This window comes from Erinaceus europaeus, chromosome 3 (genome assembly GCF_950295315.1).
Source record: "Erinaceus europaeus chromosome 3, mEriEur2.1, whole genome shotgun sequence".
Classification (NCBI taxonomy): Eukaryota; Metazoa; Chordata; class Mammalia; order Eulipotyphla; family Erinaceidae; genus Erinaceus; species Erinaceus europaeus.
Genome location: NC_080164.1, coordinates 158,166,653 through 158,192,170, shown reverse-complemented (window position 1 = coordinate 158,192,170; position 25,518 = coordinate 158,166,653). Strand labels below are relative to the sequence as shown.

General features: G+C 39.5%; 2 protein-coding genes across 5 annotated transcripts in view; one reads left to right on the top strand and one right to left on the bottom strand.

Annotated features, from left to right (window-relative positions):
• ARAP2 (ArfGAP with RhoGAP domain, ankyrin repeat and PH domain 2) overlaps positions 1-25,518 on the bottom strand; it is a 214,039-nt gene that overhangs the window by 140,580 nt on the left and 47,941 nt on the right. For all 4 annotated transcript variants that reach the window (XM_060188231.1, XM_060188230.1, XM_060188233.1 and 1 more), the window contains 2 exons: positions 21,414-21,483; positions 13,625-13,745 (listed from right to left, as the gene is read on the bottom strand). In XM_060188231.1, coding sequence (XP_060044214.1) covers positions 13,625-13,745; positions 21,414-21,483 — 191 coding nt within the window. The remainder of the gene's footprint in view (positions 1-13,624; positions 13,746-21,413; positions 21,484-25,518) is intronic.
• Positions 1,967-4,492, top strand: LOC107522486 (NADH dehydrogenase [ubiquinone] iron-sulfur protein 6, mitochondrial-like). Its single transcript, XM_060187720.1, is given in 3 exon segments — positions 1,967-2,093; positions 4,136-4,466; positions 4,468-4,492. Coding segments are annotated over 3 exon segments (483 nt in total).

Below are 25,518 nucleotides of genomic sequence, written 5' to 3'. Positions count from 1 at the left end.
TCAGGGAAATAGCTCAATTTGTAACACGCAAGCTTGAGGCTCTTGATTTGATCCCAAGCGTACAGGTACATGAGTGATACTCTGACTTCTCTTTCCCTCTCAAATGAAACAAATCTTTTGAACCTACTACTCACAGGTGCTTTGCCGTTTTTGTTTGTTTTTGTTTTTGTTTTTGAGGAGGCTACTCACATTACTGCAAGGATTCTAGGATTTATCTTAGAGGGTGAAGTCTAGTGGATAGGGTAGACTATCTTTACTCATTTCTGGTAATAATAATAATAAAAAAAAGATAAAGTGAAAGAGAGCTTCAGGCAATGTCTCTTCATGCTAATGCTTAAGAAGTACTCTTTTAGGCTATTCATCAGATTGGGTTTTCTCCCTGAATAAATTAACACTGCCAACAAATAGTTTACAAACTTTACCTTGCAATTTAGTTACTCAAATACCTGGAAAAATCTTAATTTACTGTCTTTTTAAATTACCACCAGAGTTATCAGTGAGATTTGGTGCTTGCACAACACATCCCCTGCTCCTGTGTTTGTGAAGCTCCACCACCCCCCCCACCCCCTGCCCCAGACATGGGGAACAGGGGCTTGAACTCAGGTCTTTGCCCGTGGTAACATGTGCAATCAGGTGTGTCACTACCCACCTCAATCTTAACTTTCTAGCCATCGTCTGAAACCAATTCAAAAGAGTATGTGAGGGGACTAGGTGGTAGCACACCTGGTTGAGCAGACATGACCACGCCCAAGGACTCAGGTTCAAGACCCTGCTCCCCACATGTGGGTGTGGTGGGGAGACATGTCACAAGCAGTGAAGCAGGTCTGCAAGTGTCTATATACCCCCTTCCCATCTTCCCCTCCCCCTCTCAATTTCTCTCTGATCCAATACAATAGAAAGAAGGGGGGAAATGGAGAAATAGCTGCCAGGAGCACTGCATTCTCAGTGCTGGCACAGAGCCAGTATACCCTGAAGGCTATAGATAGATAGATAGATAGATAGATAGATAGATAGATGATAGATAGATAGATATGTTGACCTTGATATTCTCACTCATTTCATACATACCACAGTTACAAACAATAGCATATCAATCTGGGAAATTATAACTTTCTTTCCTTCCACATAAGCTAAGTGACCTTCAACTATGTACAACATATCTGTTATAAGCATAGGAATTTGATCTACTCCCTAAAGAGCCATCAAAGTGGTAAGTCATATTAGATATGAACACATAAAGGAACACAGAATACTATAAATGTCACATAACAGGTATGAAATAATATATGAGTCACTTCAATGAAGGTAAGTGATTTCCTGAAGGTCATACAGCAAGTTTGTATTAAAATTAGGAGAATCAAATGTTTGAACTCTCAGACAATTGGTCTCGGCAGCCTGGAAATAACAAGGGTTTGTGGCCTATCTTAAGAATCAGGAGCTATTCAAACGATAAAATGGAGTTAGAGAACAGTATCATGAGCAGAAGTAAATACTAAAATGTAATCAGAACAAACATTTGCTTCGGGACTGACTCAGTGATGAAGGCATTTTACAATTCTGAACTTATAATGAAAAATATAACTAAAGACTCTGCAGTGTTTATGTAAGGACATTTATCTTTAGTACAGAGGAAGAAAATAAATGGTTTCTTAGCAAAATAGTGGCATGATTAGGATGACAGACCAAACTGGAAATGTAGAAAGGAAAATGCAACACAGACTTAACATACAAATACTTTATATTTTATAAAGTATTTGTAAAAACATATTTTATGAAAATAAAATGAAAGAGCACACAGAGTCATGACATTTAAGTGTGTGGGGGGGAGGGTGTATTAACTATGTTCATTAAAAATGTTACTTAGGACAGACCTTTGACCGTAGCATGAAATGACTGGACAAAGATTCCATTTTACCAACAAAACCAACTGAGGTTTTGAAGGCCTTGGTGTGAACTTCAAGGCAGTATGCAAATGAACAGAAGCTATTTAAGGAAAACTCATGGAATTGGACAAACATTTAATGCAAAAGCAGAAGAAATAGATAAAGTACATCTATATTACAACCGTTTCTATGAGGCTGGAAAACAAACTAGTAAGAATCAAATGAAAACGTGTTATATTAAGCCAAAGAGAAAAGCATAAAAGAGAATGAATTTCAGGAAGAAAAATATTTCAGGAAGGAAAGAAAAGAAGCCTAAACTTGGAAAACTAGACTAGGATTTTAGATTCCTCTAAGACAGATATATTCAGAATATTTTTGTTGTAGCTTAAAACAAGTGTTCATAGCAGATCTACTCACCTTTTAACATGAATCCAAAGTTATGGACCAATTATAAGTCTCTTCAACTCTGCTTCCCTTTAAAACTACTAAATATATGTGGCCCAGAGATGGTGCAGTGGATATATTGTTGGCCTCTCAAGCATGAGATGCTGAGTTTTTATCCTAGGCATTACATGTACCACAGTGACGCTCTCTCCCTCTCACCCTCTCTCTCAATCTGAAATAGTTACACTGCATCTTTAATGATCAAGACCAAGGTAGTCACTAAAAACTAAAAGGTAGTTACTAAAAACTCACTTTGAGAGAACTAGAATGATTGGTTATCTTTTGGAGGTGGGCAGGTGAGAATACAGAACTCTGGTGGGGGGTAGACCTTTACACTGTCATCTTACACTCTTAGAACACACTAGTAAGAATATGTTAAAAATTATTTGAAATTTTTAAGAAAATAAATGAGTTTCACACAAGTACTCCTGGCAAATAAATTATATATGTTTTCTGTGTTAAATCACACAACATCTTGTGTTTGAAAAACAGGTTAAAAGCTGTACTTTTCCACCATCATAAAAGTACTTCATATTTTCTCTAGAAAAATAAATCAATTAAAAATCAGTATCACCCTAACCACTAAAATAACCATAGTTAGCACTTTCAAAATCTAGATGTCTTTATTACATTTTTTTTTTCCCCTCCAGGGTTATTGCTGGGCTCGGTGCCTGCAACATGAATCCACCGCTCCTGGAGGCCATTTTTCCCCCTTTTTGTTGCCCTAGTTGTTGCAGCCTCGTTGCGGTTATTATTGCCATTGTTGACGTTGCTTTGTTGTTGGATAGGACAGAGAGAAATGGAGAGAGGAGGGGAAGACAGAGAGAGGGGGAGAGAAAGACACCTGCAGACCTGCTTCACCGCCCGTGAAGCGACTCCCCTGCAGGTGGGGAGCCGGGGGCTCCAACCGGGATCCTTACGCCGGTCCCTGCGCTATGCGCCATGTGCACTTAACCCACTGCGCCACTGCCCGACCCCCTTTATTACATTTTTTACAGAAAAGTAATCATATTTATATATAACAGTCTACAACACATTATCATATAGTATAGAATATGTAAAATCTGAATTTTCATAACTCATAAAATCGCTATAATCATTATGACAATTTATTTAAGGGATGATTAAAAAGATGATTTATTTATTTGTTTATTTATTTATTTTGCCTCCAGGATTATTGCTGGGGCTCAGTGCCTGTACCACGAATCCACTGCTCCTGGATCCCTTTTGTTGCCCTTGTTGTTTTTTTATCTTTGTTGTGGTCATTATTGTTTTTGTTATGCTACCACCTGACCCCCCAAAAGATGATTTAACTACTTTCTCTGCAAACTTTTTTTTTTACCAGAACACTGATTGGACATAAATGATGGTGCCAGCGGTTAACAGGAGACAGTGCCACAGGCATTAAAGTTTTTTGCATACCCATTATGCTATATCCCTCTCTCCTCCACTAACCAACTTTTAATGATTTTTCTTTATGAAAAATTGGGAGTCGGGCGGTAGCGCAGCGGGTTAATTGCACGTGGTGCGAAGCGCAAGGGCCGGCTTAAGGATCCTGGTTCGAGCCCCCGGATCCCCACCTGCAGGGGAGTGCTTCATAAGCAGTGAATCAGGTCTGCAGATGTCTATCTTTCCCTCCCCGTTTTCCCCTCCTCTTTCCATTTCTCTATGTCCTATCTAACAACGACATCAATAACAATAACAATAACTGCAAAAACAATAAAAAACAATGGCAACAAAAGGAAAAATAAACAAATAAATAATAAGTAAATAAATGATTTAAAAAAAAAAAAAGGTCTGCCGCTGAGATGGTGGCAGTGATCTTCTCCTAGCTGCTGGGCTGGGTCTGTCCCATGGCGCCCGGCTTTCAGGGTGCGGACCTCGCCCACCTGGGGGGGAGAAGGTCACGCACATAGGCCAGGTTTACGATGAGAAGGACCACAGGTGGGTGCGCTTCGTCGGCCGGCAGAAAGAGGTGAAGGAGAACCTGGCGGTGGAGTTGATAGCTGAGCAGCCCGTGAGTGAGGTGGGCACCCGTGTGATGTCCTGTGCTGCGGAGGGGGGGGGGACTCTGGGGCACCCCAGGGTCTACATCAACCTGGACAAGGAGACCAAGATGGGCACCTGCGGCTACTGTGGTACAGTTCCGACAGCATCACCACTGAGGATGGCGGGGGGCCGGACTGGGTGGCTGTACTCAGGCCACCTGTCAATAAAGGCCGTGTGCACGGCGTCAAAAAAAAAAAAAACATGCTCCCAGAAAACAAAGGCCACACGTAACTATTTGTATTTGTAGCTATGTTCAAGAAAACCTATTGGACTTAAGCATATTATGGTTGCATCTTAACACATGATTTTTTTTTTCTTCTTTAAATGTCTTTATTAGGGGATTAATGTTTTATAGTAGACAGTAAAGACTATAGTTTGTACATGCATAACGTTTCTCAGTGTTCCATAAACCCCCCCACTAATATCTTTAAGACACTTAAACTGAATTTATAATCATATATATATATATATATATATATATATATGCACATATATATAAGACAGGTAGAGAAAAATATAAGCAACTTCTTGGTGCTAGGGTATAAAAGTAGGGACAAGGTGGTTAGATGAAAGTAAGTATATACATGAGTATGTCCAAATGTTAAGATGTCTACTAAGATTATAATTAGCAAATCTGAAGTGACTAGAGAATTTTTCAATAGGCATCTCAGTTGGTTCTGTCAGTTATGACTTCATAGAATAGGCATTAACTTTCATAAATTAGCTAAAGAATTTTGAGAATTACATAACACATATATATATATATTTTTTTTTTTTTCCAAATAAGTTCAAATCATCTATAGTGAGGTGATTACCTGAGGGGGGGGTGAATGATGTTATGGATAATCCAAATAAAGTATGTCCTAAACCCAAAATATTATTTACTAAAGCAAACACATATTTTTTTGAGACTCTACTGAGTACCAAGACTTTTCTTATTATATTCAGAGAGTAACTGATTTATCATTTAGCAATTGCAGGAAAAAATCTCTCTACTTCTTTTTGCTTGAGTGCCACTGAATACTTATTTTCTGTGTTAGGAGAAATTCCCTTACTCATCTTCCTATGTTCTGGCAGAATATATATTATATATATATATATTGGAAATTCACCACCAGAATTAAGATTCTATCCCTGACTTTCTTCCTTGTATGGCCTACGGCAAGATCTTTGATTTTATTATAACTGAGATTCCTCTTTTACAAAGTAGAGATGACTATAAGAGAAATTTCACATAGATTGGGTTAGGGATATCAAATGAATTACTACATGTGGTGTAAAAACAACACATGATTTCTTTAAAGCCTAAAATATTACCCAATTCCTGAGGGCCTCATTTACTAAGAGGAAGTAAACAGTCATAATAAAGAAAGGAAGCAATAGTAACATTTAGCTTGTTTCATGTTACTGATGCTAAAATAGAGACACAGGTTAATCAAACACAGTAAAACAAATTACATGTGTTATTGGTGTTTCAGGGTACATCCTAGATCACAGGGAATATGCTTTGACAGATATAATATTCCAAAAACAATGATAAATTCCCCTTATGTCAGTTATCTTGGACACAGCCTTTTTTGTGGAAAGGCTACTCACACTAAGATATGTTTATTCTTTCCAACAACAGGTTTTATTGAATACAGACTTGTGTGAAGCACCATCCCATTCATTCTGAGAATACACAGTGACCTAAATCTGACATTGTTCCAATTTTAGCAAGCCACGTTGGTAAAAGGAAAAAAGAAGAGAAACAAAAAGCTTAAGTGGACACATCCATGTGATTATGCTAGAGTGTAAACAAAAGACAACAGCAATTCCTTCCAACCTCAAGTGGTTTTTTGAGGTTTTCCAGACTGTCAGTTATAGTGTAAGAAAAATAAATAAATAATGGAATTTAAAAAAAAAGAAAAGGAGACACCTTGAATTCTCTGGACCAAGGGGTCTAACCAGACACACATTCATTAGTAGCAGAGGATCAATTATACAAGTGATTCCACTGGATTATTGAAAAAATCATGACACATTTTTGCATAGAAAAACAGAAAAATATGTGATGACTTTTCCAACAACCCAATATAAAATGTAAAATGCTTATCATGTAAAAATACTGATACTATAATCTGACAAAGTTCAGATAGTCCCTCACTTTTGGCATAACAAAACCTCACTGAAGAGCTCTCAATTTATGCCATGACCAATGTTAAAGAAGGTTTTCCACAATATAACAGTAGTTCCTGATATTGATAAGCATTTATTCATACACATTTGTTGAGTACCTATTCTATTCCAAGCAGTGCTGAATACATAGAATAGAGAAGGAACCTGGCCCAAAACAGGGAGGGAATATGAAGAGAATATTCACCACAAAAGAGATCCAAAAGGCCAACAAGCATACAAAAAAATGCTCCAAGTCACTGGTGGTCAGATAAATGCAAATAAAGAAAACAATAACATACCACTTCACTCCTGTGAGAATGTCAAACATCAGAAAAGTTAGCAGCAACAAATGCTGGAGGGTTTGTGGGGACAAAGGAACCCTCCTGCACTGCTGGTGGGAATGTCAATTGGTCCAACCCCTATGGAGAGAACTCTCAGAAGGCTAGAAATGGACCTACCCTATGACCCTGAAATTCCCCTCCTGGGGATATATCCTAAGGAACCACACACAAGCATCCATAAAGATTTGTGTATACCCATGTTCATAGCAGCACAATTTGTAATAGCCAAAACCTGGAAGCAACCCAAGTATCCAACAGAGATGACTGGCTAGGTAAGCTGTAGTATATATACACAATGGGGTGTTACTCAGCTATTAAAAATGGTGAAATCACCTTCTTCACCTCACCTTGGATGGAGCTTGAGGGAATCATGTTAAATGAGATCAGCCAGAAAGAGAAGAGTGAATATCAGATGATCTCATTCATATACAGAATTTGAAAAATAAAAACAGAAGGGAAAACACAAAGCAGAACTTGGACTGGAGTTGGTGCACTGCACCAAGGTAAAAGACTGTGGCGTGGAGAGGAGGGTTCAGGTCCTAGAAGATGACGGCAGAGGAGGACCTGGCAGGAGTGGAATGGAGATGTGGAAAACTGAGAAAACATGTACAAACTATTGTATTTTACTGTAAACCATTAATCCCCCAAGGGAAAAAAAAAAAAAAAAAAAAAAGAATAGAGAAGGAAAAAAAAAAATAGAAGAGTGAGCTCCCAGGTTCATTCCTCAGCACCACCAAAAGCCAGAGTTGATCAGTACTCTTTTGAGTCTCTGTCTCGCTCTCCCTCTCTCTCATACATGCGCACACTAAAAAAAAAAAAAAAAAAAAAAAATTTAAAGAGAAAAACAGAATGATGAGGAAAAATGAGACTCAAGGATGACTCCAAAGTTACGTACAAAGTATACAAAAGACAACTTTTTTTTTTTTTTTTGCCTCCAGGGTTATCACTGGGGCTTGGTGCCTGCACTAGGAATCTCCTGCTCCTGGAGGCCATTTTCCCCATTTTGTTTCCCTTGTTGTTGTTGTTGTTATTGTTAATGTTACCACTGTTGTTGTGGCGGTTGGATAGGACAGAAAGAAATCAAAAGAGGAGGGGAAGACAGAGAGGAGGAGAGAGAGGTAAGACACCTTCAGTCTGGTTCTTCGCTTTGAGCTACGTGCACTTAACCCACTGCGCTACAGCCAGACCTCCCCCCAAATTAATTAATTCCTTTGTGTTTTATTCCAAATAGTGAATGTTTCATGCCTTACTTTAAAAAAAAAGAAAGGAAAGAAAATAAAAATAAAAGAAGCAAAGAAAGTCAAAAGTTTCCCAACTGCTAAGTCTATTTTCCTCAAAGCCTTATTTACAGAATGCTTATCTATTTTAATATGCAGTATCATATTTGCCACTAGAGGGCTGTATGGTGTTGTCTACAAAAAAAGAGAATGACAGATTGCCAGTCTGAGGGGCCTAAAATCAGTTAATAGACCAGCATGATGGAGCTGCTGTTGAAAACCAGTACTGAAAATAGTACTAGAAAAGAGGATGAACCTCTCAGACTCCATAGGACTTTCTTTTTTATTGTCATTGTTACTGTAGCTTCACAGCTCTGGGGCAAATGATTCAGAGACAGAGAAAAATACCATAGCACTGAAGCTCTGCGTGTGTGGGGGGAGGGGGGGTTGAGTCTGGGCTGTACACAAGACAGAGCAGGTACACAACCCAGGCTGAGCTTTCTTGTTGGCCCAGATCTTTTAACTACTAGAGCTACTCACTCAAAAACCTCACCTGTTTTTTTTCTGGAAATCACATTTGCGTGCCCACTGATATCAGGGGATTAAGACTAACTAAAGAGATCGTAGCAATTATGACCCTCTGGTCCTATCCCATGATTCTAAAAACCAAAATTAGACCAAAATTCCTAATAGAGAAAGAGTATTTAAATATTATTGTTTCAGTATCATTGACTTACATCTAAGAAAATAGCAACATGTCTGCAGGATACCCAAGAATAAAAAACTTAGAAAATGTGTAGGGGGAAAAAAATGCCCAACTGCAGGAGTACCTTAGGTATGCCAGTGGACACTGCAGCACGTTAGACACAGAGAGGATAGGTTTTTGTTGTTGTTTGTTTGTTTGTTGGGGTGGGTCAGGACAAAGAATATCAAGGTACATGTTGCTCATTCAGGAACTTTTCACCAAGAAAATGAAGACTTCATCTCTATTAAGATGCAAAAAAAAAAAAAAAAAATCCCCCTTTCTGTTTTAAATTTCTAATTGGAACAGAATGTAATCTGGCCTAAATTCAAATTTCTCATAAACCACTATAGTTGAGGACTGAACCTGGAACTTTGGAGCCTCAGGCATGAAAGTCTTATTGTATAACCATTAAGCTATCTTTCCTGTCCCACATTTCTACATGTCACTTATCTTTAAACATTTTAGTTGTTACTATGTAAAAATGACTTTCAGGGTTGGGTGGTGGTACACCTGGTTGAGCACACATGTTACAGTGTGCAAGGACCTGGGTTCAAGTCCCCAGTCCCTACCTACAGAGGCAAAGCTTCACAAGTGGTGAAGCAGTACTGCAGGTGTCGACCTCTCTGTCTCCTTCTCTATCTCTCCTACCCTTTCAATTTCTGGCTGTCTCTATCCAATAAATAAATAATTGAAAGTAAATAATAAATTTTAAAAGTGACTTTCATGAAACTAATTTCATGTGAGTAGTCTCAATTCTTACTGTAGCAGTAATATCATGGTTTGAAAAAGTTATGGCTTCAAAACTTACTTAAGAGGACTGGGTGGTGAAGTACCCAGTTGAGTAAACAACTTAGTTTAAGCAAGGGCCTGGGTTTGAGCCCCACTCCCCACCTGCAAGAGAGAGACTTCACAAGTAATGAAGCACATCTGCAGGTGTTTATCTCTCCCTCTGCCTCCCTCCCTCTCTGCTCTCACTTTCCCATCCTAGCAAATAAAAGGACAAATTAAAAAAAAAAAAAAGCCACCTGGAAGAGTGGCTGGCACCAAGCCCCAGTGATAACCCTTGTGTCAATAAAAACAAAACAAAATATATTTAATAATGATTGACATGAAAATCTTGTACTGTAACACAAAGATGAACTATATATGAACCACTAGAAGATCACTAATCAATTGTAAATATGTAACCTTTAAACATGTGTGGGCTGATACATTCTACCTAAATAAAATGTGTCTTTTTTAATATTTATTTATTTTCCCTTTTGTTGCCCTTGTTGTTTTTCATTGTTGTTGTAGTTATTATTATTGTTATTGATGTCATCATTGTTAGATAGGACAGAGGGAAATGGAGAGATGAGAGGAAGACAGAGAAGGGGAGAGAAAGATAGACACCTGCAGATCAGCTTCACCATCTGTGAAGCGTTCCCCTGCAGGTGGGGAGCTGGAAGCTCGAACCAAGATCCTTATGCTGGTCCTTGCGCTTCGTGCCACATGTGCTTAACCTGCTGCGCTACCGCCCGACTCCTGCGTCTAACTTTTAACTGCAGCAAGGGAATACAGTCAATTTCCAAACAAGTGGAGGCTTTATTTAGTTATATCTGTCTACCTGAAAATACAGGCTCTGTGGCATATGTGATATTCAGCTTGAGTCCAAGGGGAAGGTGACAGACACCTCGAAGAGCCACCAGGGTAATGTGAACCCAAGCACAAAAGAAAGACTGTCATACCAGTAGAAAAAAAAAAAAAAACCTGTCATTTCAAATACTGGCCCCACATCACATATCATGACAGTGGGGTCAGCTCTCTGAATTTCAAGCAATGATTCACAAAATTTGGCTTCTTGCACTGGCAGTTCTATATAAAATGGTCTAGGTCAGCTATTGCCAAACTCCTAAAATGGGGTAGATGGTAGATATTTTAGACTTTACAGGCCAGTCTGTGTTATAAACACCCAAGGATGTCATAGAGAAACAAAGGAAACCATAAAACACTATGTGAATGAATAGCTGTGATCTAGCAAGTCTACAAAAAGGAGCACTGGGCCAGATTTAGGACATCAGTCAGTTTGCTAGGCCCTAATCTGTGACTAAAATTCAGTTTCTTAGAAAGAAAGTCAAGTTAGTAAGGATCTTTACATTACACATGGGCATATCCCACAACATTATAGTGTGCATCTATTACAAGTGATACCTTCACATTGTGTGATCTTATGTGTGTTTATGTTCCTGCTTTTTTTTTGGGAGGGAGGTGGATGCTATCAAAACCACTCATTTGATCTTACAATGAACAGTCATCCCCCCCCAAGTTAAAAAAAAAAAAAGTCGAGCATGAATAGTAGGTGGACTTATTTACTGATTACCTCAACAATGGAAATTTTTCTACTTATACACAATATTTACTAATTGCTTTGTTTTTGTTTCATAATGTTTTTAGATTTTATTTTGTTTGATTGAACTGAATGAAACTGAGAGAGGAAGGGGAGAGAGTGAGGGAGAGAGACAGACACCTATAGTACTTGATTCGCTATTTGTGAGGCTTTCCCCCCTACAGGTGGGACCGAGAAATTTAAACTGGGTCATTACACATGGAAACGTGCTTAACCAGGTGTGTTGGCACCCAGCCCTGCTACTAACTGCTCTCTATACAGCACACAGTGCATACCTCAAGAAACTGTTAAAAAAAAAAAAAAAAGATAGGGGAGGGGCAGGCAATAGTGCGCCTGGTTAAACACAATGTGCAAGGAGCCATATTCAAGTCCTCAGTCCACATCTGCAGGCGGGGAGCTCCTCTAGCAGTGGAACGGTGCTGTGGCTCTCTATCTCCTCTCAATTTCTCTCTATCCTATCATATAACCTATAAAGGAAAAGCAAAAAAAAAAAAAGGGAAATTACAACAGAAAACAAGTCTTTGATTGTCAGAGAAATGCAAATAAAGACAACAATGAGGGAGCTGGGTGGTGGTGGGGCAGCAGGTAAAGTGCACGTGGAACAAAATGCAAGGACCAGCATAAGGATCCTGGTTCAAGCCCCTGGCTCCCCACCTGCAGGGGAGTCACTTCACAGGCGGTAAAGCAGGTCTGCAGTTGTCTATCTTTCTCTCCCCCTCTGCCTTCCCCTCCTCTCTCCATTTTTCTCTGTCCTACCCAACAACGATGACATCAATAATTACAACAATAAAACAAAGGCAACAAAAGGGAATAAATAAATAAATATTTTTTTAAAAGACAACAATGAGATACCACTTCATTCCTGTGAGAATATAATGCATCAGAAAAGGTAGCAGTAGCAAATGCTGGAGAGGTTGTGGGGTCAATGGAACCCTCCTGCACTGCTGGTGGGAATGTAAATTGGTCCAAACTCTGTGGACAACAGTCTGGAGAACTCTCAGAAGGCTAGAAATGGACCTACCCTATGATCCTGCAATTCCTCTCCTGGGGATATATCCTAAGGAACCCAATATATCCATCCAAAAAGATCTGTGTACACATATGTTTTTAGCAGCATGATTTGTAATAGCCAAAACCTGGAAGCAACCCAGGTGTCCAACAACAGATGAGTATCTTAGCAAGTTGTGGTATATATACACAATGGAATACTACTCAGTTATCAAAAATGGTGACTTTACCGTTTTCAGCCAATATTGGATGGAGCTTGAAGAAATCATGTTAAGTGAAATAAGTCAGAAACAGAAGGATGAATATGGGATGATCTCACTCTCAGGGAGAAGTTGAAAGACAAGATCAGAGAAGAAAACACCAGTAGAACCTGAACTAGAATTGGCATATTGCACCAAAGTAAAAGACTCTGGGGTGTGTGTGGGGGCGGTGGTGGAGAATACAGGTCCAAAAAGGATGACAGGGGACCTAGTGGAGGTTGTACTGTTATATGGAAAACTGGGAAATGTTATGCATGTACAAACTATTGTATTTACTGTCGAATGTAAAACATTAATTCCCCAATAAAGAAATTTTTAAATAAATAAAAGTAGGAAGGTTTATTATATTGACATATTGACAGTCAAAAGTATATAACAAAGGATTTCAACTCCCCTGACTCTCTTCCATCCACCCACCCACTCACCCCACTCCAAAAAGTCAGAGAGGATTTAACACTTTCACAAAACCATGTGACGTCTTTAAGTCTATTTCATTACTAAGTGGGCCATCTACACCAATGGCAGATGATGCAGATAAAAAGAATCCAAGAAACATTAAAAAAAAAAAACCCTCCAAATTATATATGAATTTACTGTACCTGCACGTTCAATTAAAACCTGACATAGATCAACGTTTGTCAAACCAGCCTAATGGTTAGAACAGATGAACAAATAGAGAAAATGTACTGAGTAGCGAGCCTGCCTTGCCATGGAGGTGCCCTGGGTTCATGTCCAGGTACCATATGGAAATACCACAGCAGCAGGGGAGCCCCAGTACTGTGAGCTGTCTTTCTCTTGCCCTCCCTGTCACTTCTCTCTCTAAATTAAAAAGTAAACTAACAGTGGTAGAAATCACTTATGTGTGAGATCCTAGCTCCAGGAAAAAAAAAAAAATTTTTGCCTATTACATATTTTTCACTAGAAAAGTGTATTTTTATCTTTTCACTGTGACTCTCTTCACTGCTGAACATCCAGAAGACTTCACAGGCCCTAATGGGCTTATCACTAAATATCTATTGTGTAAAATACACAAATGATCCCTCAACTTGTTTTATGTTATAACATCTGAAAAGTAATATTAAACATTAAGTTAATGTCTGCAAGTGCTTTTATAGGAAATTAAAATAATCTCACCTTCTTTTTCGGCTCTAAAAACAAAAGTTCTTTGTGTTGTAATAACTTCAAATTTGTTGTCTCCTTGAACTCGTACCGAAGATATAGCAGAAAGGGGAATTATTCCTTTTGAATACTTCTCCTGTGTTGGTTAAAGGATAAAGACAAAACATTAATATAAAATGCCTGATCTTACCAAAAATAGAATGGTACAACATTTACAAGTGCTTCTCATTTATAATTTCCAACTAAATTTTTGCATGACAAATAGTATCTTTTTTTACATACTCAATAACCAATAAAATAAAACATTAAATGGCCCTTTCAACTGAGAGGGGTTTCTAATTTTCTCTTCTTGTAGACCTAAAATGCAGAGATTTAAATACAATCATACTAAGCCAGCACCACAAAACTCTGAAAAACTACAGCCTGCTTTTTCAAAGACTGAGGAAAATGATTCTATGGTGTTTGCAGCCATCTGCTGGCGATAACAGGTACTGTAACTGAACCATTTCACAACTACTGTTAGTATATATTGTGAACAACAATGCATCTGAGAAACCAGGTTGACTGAATCAATTAACCACAAACTCAATACTTTATCTCCCAATCGACAAAACAACTAAAAAAAGAATAGTACAATAAAGATGGATTTGGCTGTTGGCAATTTTCATTTATATATTACAATTTTGCTAAAAAAAAAAAAAAAAAAAGTCATTTTTAAGACTACTAATAAATTTTGTCAGTCTTCATTTTCCTGAACCTTCTTAAAACCATTTGGCAGAAAACCTTCAAATTCTAATGTTTTAATAAGGGTATGTGTGAAAACCTCACTTTAAAAAAAATTTAATATTTATTCCCTTTTGTTGCCCTTGTTTCTTTTTATTGCTGTAGTTAACTATTGTTGTCGTCGTTGTTGGATAGGACAAAGAGAAATGAAGAGAGGAGAAGACGACAAAGAGGAAGACAGAAAGACAGACACCTGCAGACCTGCTTCACCGCTTATGAAGTGACTCCCCTGCAGGTGGGAAACCAGGGGCTCAAACCTCGATCCTTATGCCAGTCCTTACACTTTGCGCCACCTGCGCTTAACCCACTGCACTACCGCCTGACTCCCGAAAGCCTCACTTTTAAGCAAGTTCTATGTTATCCGAAACCACCACTGGAGTAATGAATGTGCTAAACAATAAATGCAGACAATAAAACAACACTAGGTTTAGTGGTAACTATTATATGTAGCAGATCTACATATGGTTGGTCACTGTCAGCACCACGTGTTCTGCTGTGAGGAATCACCTCTGCAAATTTGGGTGATGAACTGTTCTTTCGTGAGCTCTCTTAGGAGTTTCGTTCTCTTCCACTGCAGCTTCTTCATTCTTCCATTCCTGTCTTTATGTATCCATCACAACCCTATCCATTGTTTAATACCAGCTTGAATGTGAATGCTGTGAAGACTTTAAGTCCTCTCAAATAGCAAAAATGTATGTGATAGTTCTAATTTGACTTGGCAAGATGAGTGGGTAACCACTTTTTTTTTCCTTTTATCTTCTCTCCCTAAGAAAGGAAAGCTATCTCACTATCCACTTACTTTATATGGAGAATTCTAACATCTCTCCTTCCCTTCCTCCATCCAGTCTGGTCATCTTCATGTCTACTGTGCATGAAGATGCACAGTAGACATGCACTGAGTATCTTTTGAAAATCACCCAAGCATTTCAAACCTTTAAAACTGAGTATCTTTTGAAAATGTACCATCTGTATCTATATCAAACCAAACAGATATTATTTAGCATCTTAAATTCAAAAGTCTTTGACTCGTAATTTTCTTTTAAGATTTTTTTTAATGTTTTCTTTTTTTTTTTTGCCATTTTTCCCTCCTGTTGCCCTTATCATTGTCATTATTATTGTTATTGCTGTCATTGTTGTTGGATAGGACCGAGAGAAATCGAGAGAGGAGGGGGAGACAGAGAAGGGGTGAGAAAGATAGAAACCTGCAGACCCGCTTCACCGCTTGTGAAGTGACCCCCCTACAGGTGGGGAACCGAACTGAGGCTCCCACCAGGATCCTTGTGCCAGTCGTTGGGCTTTGCACCATGTGCGCTTATCCCGCTGCAACCCTTCTTTTAAGATTTATTCCTTTCTTTATAAGTGAGAGACAACCAGATCATCACTCTAGCACACTCAATGTCTGGGATTGCTTGAGAGTCTCATGCTTTATCTAGTGTGCCACCCCCTTAGCCACTGACTTGTAATCATTTGTACTCGTACAGACATATTCTGGGACTTTGGCTCCAGCTATAGTATTCACTTGTTCTGTTTCCTGCTCTCCACATGTCATCATTAGCTCTCTTGTCACATTAGCCTTTTGGAAGGTTCCTGAGAATACTGTGTCTCATTAAATTCAGTGCCTCTGCATACTTTGCTCTGCAAGGAATAGTTTTTCATGTCTAGTTTCACAAAGTCACTCTATATCTTTCACATGTCAGTATGCATATGTCCTCCTAAGAGGCCTCCTGACCAGTCTCTACTCTCTTGCCCCACATCCTCACCCAGGTAGGTAGCCCTTATCTAAGCTAATAGCAGCCTCCACTTATCCTCCCTAGGGCTCAGCTCCATACTGATGGTGGTTTGGGGGTTTACGGTGGGACTGGCTCTCCCTAGATGGACTGTGAGTGGCATGTCTATGTTTATGCTCACTTTTCACATAATTAGTGTTGTTTAAATATTTTCTAAATGAGACAGTTCTAATTTCAAATAAGCTACAATTATATCAATCTCTGAAAGATCACTTTTAAATCACTTTCTCAATTTTAGCTTTCCATGGTGTACCCATTAGCTTACACTCTGATAAAGATAATGCCTCTTTCATACAATAGACTCTTATGATTTGCCTTTTTTCAGCTTGCTTTCCCTCTATTCCTGTATATTTTTGTTCAAATGTCATAGCTGGAGAAACTTAAGATTTACGGAGAGGTAACAGTGGATCGGTCTTGGACTTTACACATGATCTTGATGGATGGCAATGGGTACTGAGTCACTGATAAGAAAATAAAAATAAATAAATAAAAGGACGGACCCTTCAGAGACTCAGGTGTAGACGTCTTCTGCATAACCACCATGCTATCTTCCCTGCTCTGTTTTGTTTATTTATTTATTTACTTACTTACTTATGTCATGGCTGGAGGCTTCATAAGTGTGCTGACTGACTTACACCACAGTACTAAAACTCCATGTAGTGCAACAGGATTTCAATTCAAACCTAGGTTGCACACGTAGCAAAGTAGGTACACTACCCAAGTGTGCTGGCCCTTGAAACAGGAACTTTGAAAAAGAGATTCTTGAGCATCACTTTCCCCCCCTTTTGTTGCCCTTGTTGTTTTGTTGTTTTTTGTTTTTCTTTTTATTGTTGCTGTAGTTATTATTGTTGTTGGATAGGACAGAGAGAAATGGAGAGAGCAGGGGAAGACAGAGGGGGAGAGAAAGATAGACACCTGCAGACCTGCTTCACTACCTGTGAAGTGACTCAGGTGGGGAGTGGGGGGCTTGCAGGTGGGGAGTGGGGGGCTCAAACCCGGATCCTTATGCCCCTCCTTGTGTTTTGTGCCATGTGAGCTTAACCTGCTGTGCTATCGCCCGACTTCCGAGCATCACTTTTTAAAAGATTAACATGTTCTCTAACAAAATGATTCAGTGTTGGTCTGCTTCTAAATTCTGCTTCTAAGACCCCTTCTGTTGCATTGCTTGATTCTGTGGTCTATTTACAAAATCATTGTTTTCACTGGTTTAATCCCCACTGGTTAGCAAGCTAGTCCGGCATCTGGCACCCCGAACTGGGACCAGCAATTCAGCTGCATTCTGACAATAATGATGTTATGTTTAATAAGTAAATACCCATGAAAGATAACCAAAATAAATGCACCAGAAGTGATCAAAATGTTATTCACAAGTTAAATGCCATGTTACTTCAGGATATTGGAGTTTCTGTAATAGCGCCTTTATAATCAATTATGAGATCTCAAGATAAATTTCATAATTTTCACATTGGAAGGTTGATTTTACATTTCTCATCTAACAATACACAATAAAGACAGTTGGGGAGGGGAGAAAGGGTCCAACTCAGTGACAAACTGAAAGTATTTTTTGCAGAGAGAAAATTTTTCCTTAAGGAAAGAAAGTTTAAAGCCTCCCCTGAGTCTGTAACACACAGATATGTAGGTCAAGTTTGTCATTTATCTACCACTTTCAGACACTGAAAACGAGCACAGGGCAATTCGGCCCACAGCTGAGAATGGGGGTGAGTTAGATTTCTTGGCAGGTGATAAGGTATCAAGGCTATTGGGATGATGCCATTTTCAGCTGTACAATGAAAAACTTCTTACAGACACAGGGCTGAGCAGCACTGAAGAAAGTGGATGAAAAGAGGCAAACAGACTGCTCTGTGTGCTCCCTTGTGAAAGCTCAAACACATGCTCTAGTGCACAATTAACTGAACACCCCCAGCTCCCTCCACTGCTCTGTGTGCTTAACCACTAGAACTGCAGCCTCAGCTGTCTACTGGATGGGGACGCCTCTCTCCCCTGTCCACCAAGCCATCTTTCTGCCAAGAGTGTCACAAGAGAAATTCTGCCTCCATTCAGTAAACACCAAGTTAAGTGGTTTCATTTTTTTTTTTTTTTTTGGTCAAGATAAAGTCAATCATGCAGACTACAAAGGAACAAAATGCCCTAAGATGATATATAAATTTCCTATATCGAGAGTTGGGCGGTAGAGCAGCAGGTTAAGCGCACGTGGCGCAAAACGCAAGGACCAGCGTAAGGATCCTGGTATGAACCCCTGCCTGACTCCCCACCTGCAGGGGAGTCGCTTCACAGGCGGTCAAGCAGGTCTGCAGGTGTCTATCTTTCTCTCCCCTCTGTCTTCCCCTTCTCTCTTCATTTTTCTCTGTCCTATCCAACAACAACGACAACAATAATAACTACAGCCATAAAACAACAAGGACAACAAAAGGGAATGAATAAGTATAAAAAATTTCTTTAAAAAAATAAATAAAACTCCCTATATCAATTTCAAATGGTGACTAAATCTTTGCATTAATATCTGAAAATGCTATAGGTACCTATATCCTCAGTATCCTCACTATAGCTGAGATGAGCCTGTATTTATTTTTTGGTTTGCTTTGCTTTTTAATAAGATACTGTCCAGCTGGAATATGGTAGCGTAGGTGCTTGAACCTGGGACTTTAGAGCCTCAGGTATGAAAGTCTTTTTGCATAGCCACTATGCTACCTCCTTCAACCATTTGGTTTTGTTTGTTTGTTTGTTTATTTGTTTGTTTAAGCTTTATTTATTAACATGAGAGGGAGAAAGAACTAGAGAGTAACTGCCACATGCAATGCCAGGGCCTCTGTTTGCAAGTCCAGTCCTCTCATCTCTGCATCACCTCCCAGGCTGCTGAGATGAGTTTTTAAAGGACAGAAAGGAAAACAGCCAAGTTGCACAAATAGTAAAAATTTCCAAATGGAGTTACCTCCCTGAATGTTTTTCCTCTGGTGTTTCCTTAAAGCCCAAAAAGGAAGGGCACAGATGCTAAAGAAAGTGAAGGGTCGAAGTCCATCAGATACACAAACTACCACATACCCACGCTAGGCAAAGAAGCTATGTCAACAGCCAAATTCAGCTTTCCTTCCTAATGAGAAGAACATCATCAAAACAGTACTGTGGGGAGTCGGGCGGTAGCAGAGCGGGTTAAGCGCACGTGGCGCAAAGCACAGGGACCAGCAGAAGGATCCCGGTTGGAGCCCCCGGATCCCCAACTGCAGGGGAGTCACTTCACAGGCGGTGAAGCAGGTCTGCAGGTGTCTGCCTTTCTCTCCCCGTCTTCCCCTCCTCTCTCCATTTCTCTCTGTCCTATCCAACAACAACGACACCAATAATCACAACAATGTTAAAACTACAAGGGCAATAAAAGGGAAAAATAATAATAATAATAATAAAAACAGTACTGAGTCAGTAAGACTCATTAAGAAACGCAGGAGGGGGGCCGGTTGGTGGTGCACCCAGTCAAGTGCACATAGTACTATAGGCCCTTGCTTCTCACCTGCAGTGGGGATGCTTCATGAGTGGTAAAGCAGATCTGCAGGTGTCTTTTTTACTCTGTCCTTCTACACTCCCCTTCCCTTCTCAATTTCTCTATCCTACTGAATAAAGTAGAAAAAGAAAAAGAAAAGAGGAAAAAATGGCCACCAGGAGTAGTGGATTTCTAGTGCTAGCACCAAGCTCCAGCGATAACCCTGGTGGTAAAAACCAATTAACAAAACAAAGCAAACAAGCAAAAAAGAAATGCAGGAGGTCCACAGATAACACTGTTTCAACCAATGCCGCCTTGTTTTAATATGGATGAAAAAAAAAAATCTCAAAAAGGTTGAACAAAATGATGCTATTTAACCACCTGCTTTCACTATATGTGGTTTCTTTAACTGCACAGTTTCAAAGAACCCATCAAAGTCGCTGCTGAGCAAGGATTTCCTGTGCACTGTGAGTACTATCATGTCAGAGTCTAGATCATAGTCACTCTTCCATCAGAGAAAGCTACTAGACTCTACCTGTAGGTGGTCTACACGTTTCCATCTGGACACCTCACTGCTGTCTCTGCTTACAAGGCCCATTCTAATTATTCTGGACAAACGTTAGTATTTTGTTGAGACTCAAGACAAATGAAAGCACATTCAAAAAGTAGTATTTGTTTCTATGACATCTCTTCCAGAGTACAAAATCACTTCTCATTTTTTCATATTGGCAGTGTCATGCTGTAAAAGATTCCTTAAGGCTCTCTATGCAGAATAAAGGCAATTTATTTATTTGTGCTATATGAAAAGCAACCCCTGCCTTTTGAAAATATTTTGATAGGCAAATACAAAGTAATATGTATACACACACAAAGACTGGTGGGTGGCAAGCCCAATAAAGTGTACACATTATCATGTTCAAATACTGGGGTTCAAGTCCCCATCCCCACTTTCAATGGGGAAGCTTCACTAGCAGTGGGCTAGTGATGCAAACATCTCTCTCTCCATCATTAAAAAGAATACATATATATATATATATAAATTTTGTTATAAAGTTTGTTTTTTGTTTTTTTGTCACCAGGATTATCACTGGGGCTCAGTGTCTGCACAACAAAATCACCTCCTGGCAGCCAATTTTTTTTTCTCTTCTCTGTTTTTATTAGATAAGACAGACAGAAATTAAGAGGGGAAGGGGGATAAAGGAGGAGAGAGAGAAAGAGAGAGACACCTGCAAACCTGCTTCACTGCTTGTGAAGTATCCCCCCGTGAAGGCAGGGAACAGGGGCTCAAACCCAGGCCCTTGTGCATGGTAATGTTTTTGGTTAACCAGATAAACCACTGCCCAGCCCCCTCAAGGGAAAGTTAAGTTATGAAAAGAACTTTTCTATCAATTCAAATTATTTTCATGTAGAAAATCTAATACCTACTTTAAAAAATCAAATCACTTGCTTAAGTTAACTAGACCACACTTTTTAAAAATTAATTTTTTTGTTTTCTTTATTTACTGGATAGAGATAGCCAGAAGTCAAAAGGAAGGGGGAGACAGGGAGGGAAAGAGACAAAAGAGACACCTGCAGCACTACTTCACCACTTGCAAAGCTTTCCCCCTGCAGGTGGGAACCGGGGACTCGAACCCGGGTCCTTGAGCATTTCAACATGTGCGCTCAACCAGGTGTGCCACCACCCAACCCTGGAGCACACTTTTTATGAGAACAGCAATTTTTGGAAACTGTAAAATGTATTTACCTTTTCATTATTGTAATAAGAAACGCTCAGTCCATCAAATTTCACCCATCTCTTCTGAAACATGCGTTTTCTGTAAAACATATGAAATTGTTATTTTCCATTTAAGTATTAAGAACTTCAATTTCAAATATAGTTGTAACATAACTGTTGAGTACATCCCCACTGCTATTAAACACTGAAGAAAACAACAGTATATGACAACGTACAGTTCTGGCAAGGATATAAAGGAAAAAGATATGACATTTTCTTATCAGTTGACTTAGGTATTAAAAATAATTCCACTTGCAGTGTTGTCATTCATATTTCTAGAGCTGAATGCAAGACAAAATATAGTAGGAACCCCACACTTGCACACATTTCCTGTCATGAAGGTAATTATGTAATAAACAGCGTTTCCATCCCTCTTTAAAAAGCTATCAGGGAGTAGTTGGGCGGTAGTGCAGTGGGTTAAGCGCGAGTGGTGCAAAACACAAGGACCGACCTGAGGATCCCGGTTCCAGCCTCTGGCTCCCCACCTGCAGGAGAGTCACTTCACAAGTGGTGAAGCAGGTCTGCAGGTGTCTATCTTTCTCTTCTCCTGTCTTCTCCTCCTCTCTCTCTCTGTCCTATCCAACAACGACGACATCAATAATAACTACAACAACACAACAACAAGAGCAACAAAAGGAAATAAATAAATAAAGCTATCAGGAGAGGGGATACAGAGTTCTGGTGGTGGGAACTGTGTGGAGTTGTACCCCTCTTATGGTTTAGTCAATTTTTCCTTTTTATAAATGAAAAATTAAAAAAATAAATAAATAAAATACACAAAGGTTTGAGCCCCCAGTCTCCACCTGCAGGGGAAAAACTTTGCAAGAGGTGAAGCACTGTTGCAGGTATCTTTATGTCTTTTCCCCTCTCTATCACCCCTTCCCTTTCTGGCTGTCTCTATACAATAAATAAATAGAAATACAAAAAAATAAATAAAAGAGAGAGAGAGAGAGACTATCTTCCCAACTATCACACTGCTAAGTTCAGGTCCAATAGAGTTTTTTGGTTTTTGTTTTTAAGTTGCAATAAGTTATAAATCCAAACACTAAATAACCTAAAGAAAGGCCGCCTGAGGTATCTCTTTGCACCTATAAGAGACCAAGAGCAGAAAAAAAGACTGTACTTTCATTAAATCGATTCCCAGTCCTACAATGTGTTAGCATCAGAAAGAAGCTAAGGCCTGAGAGGTTAGGCCACTTCCCCAGCTGTGGCATGGGCTGCTCCAGAACTGAGGAGGCCGCCCACCACCTCAAGGCAGCCCCCACAGGCCAGGAGGTCACACAGGTCGTGCACAGCCATCCTGGGGGCTCTCCACGCTGAGCGCCACATCCAGACTGCGCATTGCAGCTGTGCTGATCGAAGAATTACGGTTTTTATTTCTCTTGAATTGTCTTTGCATACTGATTTCCTTGTTATTCTAATGCTCATTCACCACTTTATGAGAATGAGATCATCTTTTCTAATTCAGATCTTTAATAAGCCTTTTACATGTTTCTTCTTTACCCTTATTTTTTTGTTTTCTGTTTATTTGTTTTTTCTGAGATCACTTCTGCTAGTGCACTGCCATTTTCTGATGACCGACTTCTGATGACTGTTTAGCCATTCGCATTTCTGAAGAAAGATCGAAGCTGATTAATGGAGGGAGATGAGTCTGTGTTTACTTAGTCATTACCTGCCTCTTCCTTAGCGAGAATAGTGAATATGGAGTTTGTGACTACAGGAGGAGTGTGCTGGCAAGAAAGAGTGTCTCTTCACCATGTGAAATGGGTCAAAGATGGAAAGAATGGCATTGCTCAGGGGAAGAGTAGGAGAAATGTTTGAAGCTCAACAAGGCAACCATCTCACAGACACTGGGTTCATAGCCTCTAGTTTGGTCATTCCTCCTCTTTTTCCTCCTCCCCCTCCATTTCTCCACATTTGTGACTTTGAGAAGGTGGGAGAAGGCCTCCCTGCACATGGAAAACAGCAGCTTCCTCTGCTCAGCTGCTCTCTGCCAAGGACTGAGTCCTGGTCCTCTCCTTTTTGGTTTGCCTCCACCACGTTTCACATGCTACCATGATGCCAACCAGACTTCCCTGAACAGATGACCCCGACAATGTGTCCTGGAGCCCCGCATACCCAGAGCCCCGCCCCACTAGGGAAAGAGAGAGACAGCCTGGGAGTATGGATCGACCTGCCAATGCCCATGTTCAGCGGGGAAGCAATTACAGAAGCCAGACCTTCCACCTTCTGCAACCCAGAATGACCATGGGTCCATACTCCCAGAGGGATAAAAAAAATAAGAAAGCTATCAGGAGAGGGGATGGGATACAAAGTTCTGGTGGTGGGAACTGTGTGGAGGTGTACCCCTATTATTCTATGTTTCCTTTTTATAAATAATAAATAAATAATAAAATCTTAAAACATTTATCTTATTTTACCTCAATTTTTGCTTTAGCACATGAATAATACTTTGCTATAATGAGTTTTGTCAAGTTAAACTACATAATTTAATTTTGATCAAATAAGCTGAAAAAGCCCTATGTAGAATCATTTGTAATCATTACACATTCATTTAAACATTAAGGAAAGCAAGGAAACAGGCAGAAAAGAAACACAGACACCCACGTTTGGTCTGTTTCAGCAGGGCTGAGGTTACTAAAGGAGGGAATTCAAAGGCGGAGGGTTGCCCAATAGTCTGTGGTGAATGTGGAGATTGGCACGTTGACAGTGGGCGAGGTATGCTAAAATCACATTTTAAAGTGGTGTGTTGTTGTGTGGTCCGGGAGGTGGCGCAGTGAATAAAGTGGTGTGAAATTATATCCAAAGACAAGTTTTGCAAGACATTTTCTCAAAAAAAAAAAAAAAGCCAACTAAAAGTAATATAACCACGTTTCCTATTTAGCTTGAGAGAACATTTTTTTCCTGACTACACAAAGGAAAGGAATTTTTTTTTATTATCTTTATTTTATTTATTGGATAGAGACAGCCAGAAATCTAGAGGAAAGGGGATGATAAGAGAGGAAGAGATAGAAAGTCACCAGCGGCCCTGCTTCACTGCTCACAAAGCTTTTGCCCTGTGGATGGGAACTGGGGAGCTCAAAGCCAGGTCTTTGTACATGGTCACATGTGCATTCTGCCAGGTGCGCCACCACCTGGTCCTGAAAACAATTATCTTGTGCTTAGACCTAATATTGTTTCTTTTGATCTCAAAGTCCCCCAATCTACTTCTTGAAGTCTGACAATCTAAAAGATTTTGGATATATTCTTCACACTCATCTAAGTTTCAGCCCTTAACAGATAACATATAGAAACAAACTTCCTATTGTTTAACAGAGGCACTGCTAAAAAAAAAAAAAAAACACAAGTCTACCCTTCTTTCTGCATTTCTCTCACAAGTTTAAGATAAGGAAATGGTATAACCTTCTGTGGTTTTCAGAAGAACTAAATATAGATAAAGAACTTCAGGAAGTGAGGAGAATGTGTCTTCCAGCTGTTTCCTGAGCAAGATGTATTTATTACCCAAGTGAAATACAGTGAGTCTCCCACATGAATCATGTAGCCAATTTATTCCACCTAAGATAAAAGTAGAGCAAATCTAATCAAATGGAAGAAAGTTTTCAGGTTGGTCATTGGAGTAGTGCAGACAACATTTTCAAATATAAGCAGGAAATCAACTATGAAGAAATAAGAACGCTATAAAGTCATGTAACCACAACTACCTTAACTCTCTTTCCATCTTACTCTCTCCTCTTTCTCCTCCTAACTTTCCTTGGTCTGTAACATATTAGTAGTACAACACCCAATAGTTACAGAGAGCTAGCTTTTACTTCTTTTATTGATGCATGGATTTGTAAAATTGCCACAACTAAAAGAACATCTTTATTTTTAGAGCATGAAGCAAATGCACTAATTACACAAAGAGCACATGAATCACTTCATACCCGTTTCATGTTGATCTCTGTCATTACTTACGGCAAGTAACACATCTTTCCACACACTAGTAATTATGTACATCAAAGATTTTGTTTAGGGTTCCAACCCACTTTATGAATAAATGGTGGTGCATCAGGTGAATGTCACTCAGTGCATATAA